We start from the raw sequence: 9717 nt of genomic DNA, 5'->3' as shown, positions 1-9717 counted from the left end.
ATGGTCTGAAAAGGAGCTGTGTGTGTGTGTGTGTGTGTGTGTGTGTGTGTGTTCCTGTGAGAGAGGGGGGACACAAAGACACAGAGTGTGCTTGTGTGTGTGTGTGTGTCCGTGTGTGTGAGAGAGAGAGAATTGTGTGTGTGTGTGTGTGTTCGTTCCTGTGAGAGAGGGGGGACACAAAGACACAGAGAGAGAGTGTTTGTGTGTGTGTGTGTGTGTTCGTGTGAGAAGGGGGACACAGAGAGAGAGAGAGAGAGAGAGAGAGAGAGAGAAAGCGTGTGTGTGTGTGTGTGTGTGTGTGTGTGTGTGTGTGTGTGTGTGTGTGTGTGTTCGTGTGAGAGAGGGAGACTGAGAGAGAGAGAGAGAGTGTGTGTGTGTATGTGCGCGTGTGTGTGTGTGAAGTCAAATCAAAATGATCTTTATTGAGGGTAAAAGAACACGCTTAAACAGTCTCTTTGCGACCTGCCCTCAGGAAAAAAAAAGATAAAGAAAAAAAGGGGGGGGTGTGGGAAAGAAGCGCGCGGGCATGTGTGTGTGTGTGTGTGTGCGTGTGTGTGTGTGTCTGTATTTGTGTGTGTGTGTGTGTGTGTTTGTGTACGCGCGCGTCTGTCTGTCTTTCTCTGTCCGTGTGTGTCTGTTTCTATGGATGAGAGAAAGTGATGGGGTGCACGCATGAGTACATAAGTATGTCTTCATGTAACATGCACACTTGTATTTACAAAAGAAAATTTGTTAAAACATAAATAAGCAAAAAGGTATCCTTTCATCTTCAGGATGATACTGAAGAAGAAGAATTCCATCTGTAAAATCTTGATTCTTTAAATGGGATTGCTTAGAATCGAAGTTTAAAAAGTTGTGCACCAGTGATAAAGTTTACATGAACCATAATTTATTTTTATACACAGACGATAGTTAACTATTATAACTCCCGCGTAACGATAATAATTGAAAAAAACACAAAAATAATGTCTGATATTTTAAAAAAAATAGAAGATATATGTTCATCACAAAGTGAACAATACACGGACTAGAAACACCACTTTCAGAGAGATAAATAAGCTACATGTCCTAAAACTTTAACATAACCTAAAACGCGCACACACGATCAGTTCTCAGACGCAAAAAGATTAAAATTATTATTTACAAGTATGGAAATGGGATTTCTCAACTCCTTTGGTTACACATCCGTGCAAGAATCCATTTAAATGTTTATCTGTGAATATGTCCTTGGCAGCCATCTCGAAAAACCTGATGAAAACACAATGCAGATCCACAAACAGCACAAAAGTATTGTTTTGCCAACATAACATCTCTTCAGTGGAGCAAATTTATACTACTGTATAAACGAGTAGTACTGGCATCCATTCATGTCACACTATCTCTCAGTGTCTTGTATGCCCACAACAGAAACGTACAAATCATAGAATAATGGCTCGAATGAAAGAGGTAAACAACAAAAGGCCATTTTGACTGCTGGTACAAAATATACGGCACGATTGACACACAACGTGCAACTTATGTACAAAAATTACATTCGAAAACCATAATTACATGTGTATACACAAAGTATGGAAATGAAGTCCAACTGATAAAACTATTGCACCTTGTTATAAAACCAAACAAGTAATGCAAACAAACGACATCAGTGAGGCCTTGTTAAAACCAAACAAGTTATGCAAAGAAAATACCATCGGTGAGTTAAAACTGAATTTTTCAAACTGACACACATACGTTAAATTTGATTGGACGTCAGGTGAAAGAAATCGCTGCTTGCCTGGGGCAGAATAAAGAAATGTTCTTGAGAAAGTGTGAGATTACCTTCAACTCCTCACAAACCAGACTAGAAACGAGCAACCGATATTTTGCAACGATGCTTGAATCATCTCGCCAACCCCCTAAATATTACCAACAGTAACGGATGATGTAAAAATCAGATACAAACTGAAATATTCAAGAATTCTCCGAAACATATTATATTCTTAGAAATGTCATGCATTCTGTCCCTGCAGTGAACATGCCCATTGTATTCTTTCCAGATGGTCTGGGGGCGTCGATTATTTTCTTCTTTTGTTTTTTGTTTGTTTTTTTCGTGGCAAGGTTCGCTTTCTCAAAACTTCGGCTCTTTAAGTCGCCCGTTGTGGACATATGCGCACACTGTTCATGAAACAGCTTCCCATCTGCTGTCAGACGGTCACCCGTGAAAAAAGGTACCTATATTATTTCCATGAAACACGATTCGCGTCCGTAACATCCGGAATGGTCATCCATTATATTTTACATTCACCGGAACATATAGGGCACTTCCGGAACATTAGGTATGTATGCACGACCCAGCGACCTCTTTCCCCAATGCACACAGGCGGAGGGTGATGGTCTGACAGTATTCAGAAAATCATGTCGTTCTCGTAATAAAAGTGTTGGGTCACTGTGATGAAGAGAGGGAGAAAGGGGAAAGGAGGGCGGGGGGAGGGAGGGCACAGAAAGAGAGTGAAGAAGAGAGATGCATAGTACCAGAGACTGAAGGGATTTTTTTTCAATTTACTTATGAGCACGGTCCATGTATGGCAGTGTTTGTGGAACTACTTTATCTAATAATGCATGCCATGTGTGAATATAGACGGGGAAGGAGAGAATTGCTTTGTTCTATTATCCATTTATTTACTGCACTTTTTCATACAACTTATTTGCAGGGAATTTTAATTCTACATATCGTTTGACATCAATTTGTAAACAAACCACTGTCAAACATACATACAATTATTACTGCCGTGAATCTTGTATTTTTTTCAGTATTTCATTGCTAAGTTACATTAGGTATACATACTTATATGTATGCTACTATCAATATGAACATTTTGTACTTCTGACTTCTTTATTTTCTGTTTTTCTGCTTTCTTTTCTTTGAAGTTAATTCATTTATGCTTTTCATGCTGATGATATGATCGTTCTGTACGTCTCTTTTTTTTTTTTTTCGTTCTTTGTTGCATTTCTATCTTCTTTTTTCTGGTTTGTATTTTTGCTCTTTATTTCTCCTTTCCTGAATGATTAAAAAAATCGAATCAGCAGCCAGAAAAGTTGACTGTACATAACGAGCGGTGATATTCCTGGGGGCTTTTCAGTAAAAACGGTGTTCTGAAAAGTCGCTTAGTCATCTGCCATCCAACCATTCCAGCGCAGACATCGATACAAGACTGGTGCAGGCGGGAGAGAGGGGGGGGGGATGCGGGGGGTTTGGGGGGGGGGGGGGGGTCCTGTGGTGCAGGGGGTGGAGGTGGCATGGGGAATAGAGAGTGTGCACGAGAACGAATCTATTCCTCAAAGCGTCTTCGGGTTTTGCTACTGACATTCGAATTTCAGTTTCCCATTTTGGAAGTTTTTAGTTGCTTGGACTTTTTCTTTCTTTATTTCTTGCCTCCTAGTTTTGTTTGCTTCTCTACCCCCCTTCCCCCATACCCACCCCACCCCTTTTTGTGCTGCTAAAAACATAAAGGTCACGGATAACTGCAGTTCTTTTTATGGGGGGGGGGGGGGGATGGTTCCACTGATCGTTTTATCGCCAGCTTGGAACTCCCCCTCTCCCTTTCTTCTGTCAATACAACTTGCCTGTAATTTAATAGAAAACAAGGGAGCCTGTGCGTGATGAAAACGGGGTTGGTCTGATGCAGAGCTGGAAACAGTGTTTACCTTTCGAACGATTCCACCCCCTCACCACACACCCACAAACACACACTTTTCTTTTTCTTTCTTCCTCAGTAGGTCAACGAGCTCGCTTCTTTCCCCCTCCCTCCATCTCCTTCCCGTTTCACCATAAAATTGTTTTGGGGTTAAACGGGCAGGTGAGCTTGTACCAGTTGTAAGCGTTTACAACAATGTTTTGGACATGTAAAGTAAACAGCCTCTGCCTGTGCTGACAGCATTTAAACGATCCAACAACACGCGGTAATTATTCAATTTTAGTGTGTTTGTGACGTGAGCTTTGTTAAACTCTTTCAGCGACTTGTTTTGGGGGGAAACAAAAAGTAGGTTGTATCTGATGCGAAAATTTTGTGCACGTCTGTTTTACAAATGGATTTGAAATTGTCTGCATGTGAAGAAAGCGAACTGATCATGTGTGTATGTGTGTGTGTGTGTGTGTAGATGACGAACTTGCGTGCTAACAAGTGAAGTTGTAACATTTTCCTATTCAACCACTGATTTTAGTCCGCCGCGATAAGAACAGCGTGACTCAATTAACGCTGTTGGAAATCATTGATCTAAAATGGTTCACGCTTATTCTCCTCACGTGAGGGTCATTTTCTTCATGGACAGAGTAAACACCCAACACAATCATAAATCACACTAAACTGCAAAGAGTTCGGCAATCGTCAACAGTTGTTGTTGTTGTCGTTGTTGTTTTGTTTTGTTTGTTTGTTTTTTCTCCCCATAATCTGCAAATGACAAAAAAGAAGAAGAAGAGAAACATAGAAGCAACGAGTGTTCTTCGCTTCATATTTTCCATCTGAAAAGTAGTTTGTTATATGTGTTCGTTTTGTTCTATCTTTTGCTATCCAAGCTTCATACGCTCTTCGAAGAGGGAAAGTGCGAAAGGCTTTCTCTTGTCCTCCCACTCCAAAACCGCTACAGACAGTCGTGACAACTCTCTCGTTCAGCACTTTCAGACTGAGCGATAAAAGCTCCGTCGCCACTGTCGACGCCTTTCCCGAGATAACGGGCAATAAAATGAGCCCCCTTCACCTTCTGCGCTCACAACGCTCGAGCGAATTTGGCTGGGCTTGCCAGACCTTGTCATATCCTGCGGGACACTGTGCATGCTAATGCCACGGACGTGTCGGCCATTTAAAAGGCTCTTGGCGGCTCCTGCCGACCAAATAATGTTACTTGTAGAATATCAGACCACAAAGGGGTAATTTTGGGGCTGAATACCTTCAGTTCTTAAAACTCGTCGAAGAGAACACAATGTTTAAAAAGTCAGTTCAAAGAATGTTTCCAAGACAAATCCTTTCACGTCTCGCTCAGTCCACGAATATTTTAAATCGAGTTAAGACATCTTAAAAAAATTGTAAAATGGTCAATTCAGCCATGTATGTTTCAGTCCACGTAAAGTCTAAATCAAGTTTAAAATACTGATTTCCTCCAGGAACTTTAAAAAAAAAGTGTCCGACAGATCATACCGGGATAGAGGAAACGTTTTACAAATGGGATACAAAGGTGAAAACAATCACTCGTCACCATGGGCTGTTTTCAGAAGAAGAAAAAAGGTTATGGGCAGGAGGGAGAATGGCTGAGGAAGCCGTCACGTTTAACCCACGCTTTATTCCTGTCACATCTCTCTTTCAGCTTTCTCTTCGGATCCAGTCAAACTGAACGAAAGCAACGAGTTGTCGCAATATTTGCTGCTTCAGCGACGCTAAGAACCACCTGACAGGGACTGGCATAAAATAAATAGTAAAAAACGGGGGTAGGCAGACGAGGAAGAGTGAGAGAGAAAGGGAGGACGACGGAATTAAATGACAGTTTTTGGCGACGGTTCTGTCATCGACGTGGCAAGCGTTGGCAGCAATGAACTGTGTTGACTAATATTTTCATCCTGTTTTCATTCTTAACATAAATTTCACATCAATTTTTTTCCATTGTACAGGATGTGTGTTTTCGTTTCTCTTGAAAAGAAACTGGGAAGTTTGGGTCTCTCAGACTATAATCTCAAAAGGACTATCTTTAACGAAAATAATCTTGGTGCCTTTTTTCCAAGCACTTGATTGGCTGGTTGATTTGGAAGTCGTTACGGAATTTTAACCCATCATATAATTCACGAGGGAACAGCTCTCCCGGTTTGACAGACGAGGTTTGACTGTTCTGCTGCTCTATGGGTCAGTGGGACAAGGCTCAACGAGCGATAACCATTAATGATGGATGGATTTTCCACCGAACGATCCCATCCTACCGCCGTCGATCTTAAAATAGCTTCCAGTATTGATTTTCAATTTTCATGAAAGTTAACACTGTGTGTGCGTGCATGTGCTGTGTGTGTGTGTGTGTGTGTGTGTGTGTGTGTGCAGGGAAGAAGGGGTAACTTTGATGAGAGAGATCGAGAGAGAAAAAGAGAGGGAGACAGTGAGAGACAACGTCTATTGTTTAATCCGCCTTGTACGAGATACTGATTTGTCGACTGTTAACTCCACACTACTTTCCCCCAGGCTTAAGGTCTACCTTTTCTGTTCCTCTCACTGTCAGGTCGGGTATGCTCCTGACGATTGAGGGTGTATTAGTGAGGTGAAAAAACAAAAACCGCAACAATACAGCATGGAAATGAATAGCACTTTAAATCGTGATTCCATTTGTGTCGTCAAATGTACACCAATTTAAGGAGAAAACCAGAAGCCCGGAAAAAAACTTTCTTTTTTTTTTTTTGAAAGAAACAAAAGAACTTATTGGGAAATTTGATAAGAGTTTTAGACAAGACATTTCTGATTGTTTTGGTACATTGTTTTTACACGGTCGTTTTTTTATTTTTTTTTTATGTGGTTGCTGTTGTTGTTGTTTTAGTTTTGACACAACACAGGCGGAAGTGTGAGGTTCGGGATGGAATGCAGGAAGATTCAAATAAACACGCTTACAAGTTATGGACAATCCTACTTCTCTCCGCTCCTTCCAGAATCGTTAGCTAAAGAGTTGAAGGCATAAAAAAAAATTACGAAATGGTTAATCTTGAGCAAACCTGTGCAACACAATTTTACATAGATTAAAAGAAAAATACACAGTATACTGCCACAAACAGAACTTTGCACACTGTTCCTTTGTGTAAATGTTACACAAAGACATACAGAGGCATAATCAAATAGTCCTGCGCAGGTGAAAGAAAAAAAATAATGTGATGATTGTAAAGTTCACTTTTGAATATTTTTAATAAGGAGCTCTGTTTTGTGTTTATATCCTATCTTAAGACACATAGTTCTCTCTCTCTCTCTCTCTCTCTCTCTCTCTCTCTCTCCCTCTCTCTCACACAGAAAAACCCTTTCTCTCAATGACACAGTCTATGCCTAACCAATCAGTTCTCACACAGAAAAGCCATGGCCTAGTAGATCGAACCGGGACAAGCATTCATGTGGCAATGTACAGTCAATCACAGATGGTTGTGATCAAGGTTGGAACGAACACATGGCAGATGATCCAACTTACTGGCAAGCAAGCAAGCAAACAAAAACGCACACATACACATGCGCGCGTGCACACACACACACACACACACACACACACACACACACCACGCACGTGTGTGTTGTCACGTGGTCGACCCGGACTGAAGGAAGCAGAACAGCATTGTACTGAATTGTTTCTTGACGCTGCTTTGTGCGGTACTGTTTTCACAGGGCATTGGTCTGTTTGGGCTTTGAACCGCTATCCACAACAGCGCCACATACTTTTTTTAGTTTACATAATTCTACATATCCCCCTTTTCGTTTGCCTATTGATCAAGGAGTTTTCAAAAGAAAACAGCCAGGAACAACACTAATGTTATCATGGCTCAGTTTACACGAATCGAAGAAGCATATAAGGTCTTCTTCTTTTTTCTCCTCCATTTTCTTCCTGTGGTATCTTAAGAGCAAGTCTCCAGATAAAAATCCATATTAAAAAAATGACTATTTCTCGTGAAAACAGAGAAAGAAATATAGACATCTAACCTTTCTCTTGAGCATGGAACCTGTCTTGCCGAACAAGCTCTGTGACCAAAGGCATACCAGCATTCCACACGAAGGTCCACGTTAGTACACAGCCAGACGCTGGTACTCACATCTGCCATTTCCAAAGGTCAACAGACTCCCTCAGGCCACACACAAAGACCTCAGTGGGACAGGCGAATGCTGGTACCACACGCTTCACAGCTTTCCAGGCCAAGGAAAGACGACTCAAGATCTTCCAGGCGAAATGAACGACCACACCATGGCCTTCTTCGTCTGCAATTCCATGTTTGATGTACTGGATACACGGGGAGTGGCAGACACCTTATAAACTGAAACCACCCGAACTTGGACATCGAGGTAGGAGCTTTAATCTTATTAACCCTACCTCCATCCCGAGCACCTCACCAAGTCTCCTACCCTCCTGCGTTTTCCTTTTAAACAGGAAACCCCAGTACTGCAATAAAAATCCTGAGAATAGTTACTAGTATATAAAAAGCAGGCAATGTAACAGTGGCTTAAACATCACAAGACACAAGCCTGCGAAAGCGCAGTCAGCTAAGCAGCTCTAAAATCCTGTGACGAAGAAGTTACAGCCGTGGCGTCCTCATTCTAACACGGGCCATTTGACAGCTAGTCCCATTTAGTGCCCGGGGAAGATGAAGACGAAATGCCAAAAGTGCACTGCCCACTTCAAACCAAAAACAGAAACTTGTTCAGATAGCGTTTTGCCGGCAAAAATGCCTCCCCGCCCCAAAACCCCTATCTCCGTGCCATTATCTTCCTCATTCTCTTCAGGTCGCTCGTGGCAATACGATTTTTTTTCTTTCTGGCAGTCTTTTCTTTCTCCTGTTGAACGAGGCGGTGTGGCCGAGTTCTGACGTGCTTCTATCCCTGCTGACACAGTTCCTCCGCCTCACCTCTGATGGATCCCTCCCTCCCTCCCCACCCCCTTCCTCCGTTCTCAGCATGCTCTGAGGGAAGCCGCCAGACCACTCCTCTCTGGCTCCAAGACTGTGGAGAAAAACCGTCACCACTTCACGTTGGACTCAACGAGGTCTGCGACACTTGAGAAACTGGGGCCTGACTTGGAAAGAACTGGGTTGAAGTGTGATTGCCCGGGCCGCCCACACGTGAAAGCTGTCACACGCTACTTGTACGCAGTCTATAAAGAACGGAAGAAAAAGAGACAACAGAACAAAGAATGTACACACATTCACACAGATTTGTCTCTCTCGTTCTCAGAAACGCAAAGGAAACAGCACCAGGCACACGTACCATTCCGACAGACTGTTTGACCAGCACACAGTATCACATTTGAACATCCAGGTCTTTGTGCATGCAGATGTGATCCAAAGCTCCACGAGGAAAACAAGTGAACGAGCGGCTTCTTCCACTTTCTGGGTTGATTCAACTCCACCAATCCATCCTACATCTTTTGTTCCGAAAAACATCTCCCATCACTGAATCACGTATCATCCACGGTTACAAACACGAAAAACATACAACAGCTATCTATATACAAACTGTGGAAATGTTGTTCATAGGAAAAAAAATACTGTTTTCAACATTCAAGCTGACACAACAACAAACCGGTCAGATAAAGACAGAGAAGGAGAAAAAGCGGGAAGAAGAGAAAGAGAGCGGGGCACTGGGCAGGGACACGAATACACAGGGGCTGGAAGGGGGGGACTGAGGCGTTGCAGACTGGTTCCTACGCGGTGGTGGTGACTTGCCACACAATGAGATGACTGCGGTCCAGTTTACTGGTGGATTCCGCTTTCGCTTCTTCCACTGGGCCCGTCTCTGAGGGCTGCTCCTCGTCCTCCCCTGCTGACAAACACAACACGTTTTCATCATTCCTGTCTGCCTCCATGACTGTGGGTGAGTAGGGCATGGAAGAGTGTAGAAACTGGTTTAGGAAAGTCAGATATAAAATAGTTTATCATTAAAGGTTGGGGGTTTTTTTTTCAAAGTTGAGAACAAAGTAAATTACAGTTAACCCGAGAAGCAAAACAGCAAAAACTAAACACAGTGATTC

General features: G+C 42.5%; 1 protein-coding gene across 18 annotated transcripts in view; it reads right to left on the bottom strand.

Annotated features, from left to right (window-relative positions):
- Positions 1-303: 303 nt before the first annotated feature.
- LOC143299177 (C-Jun-amino-terminal kinase-interacting protein 4-like) overlaps positions 304-9717 on the bottom strand; it is a 128276-nt gene continuing 118862 nt past the window's right edge. For 17 of the 18 annotated variants that reach the window (XM_076612333.1, XM_076612319.1, XM_076612322.1 and 14 more), the window contains one exon: positions 304-9506. In XM_076612333.1, coding sequence (XP_076468448.1) covers positions 9391-9506 — 116 coding nt within the window. In that variant the 3' untranslated portion in view covers positions 304-9390. Of the gene's footprint in view, positions 9510-9717 lie in introns of all 18 variants that reach the window. The other variant, XM_076612321.1, reaches the window with a different exon arrangement.

Source organism: Babylonia areolata, chromosome 24, assembly GCF_041734735.1.
Source record: "Babylonia areolata isolate BAREFJ2019XMU chromosome 24, ASM4173473v1, whole genome shotgun sequence".
NCBI lineage: Eukaryota > Metazoa > Mollusca > Gastropoda > Neogastropoda > Buccinidae > Babylonia > Babylonia areolata.
Note: the sequence above shows the minus strand (reverse complement) of the source record. Positions and strands in the feature narration are given on the sequence as shown.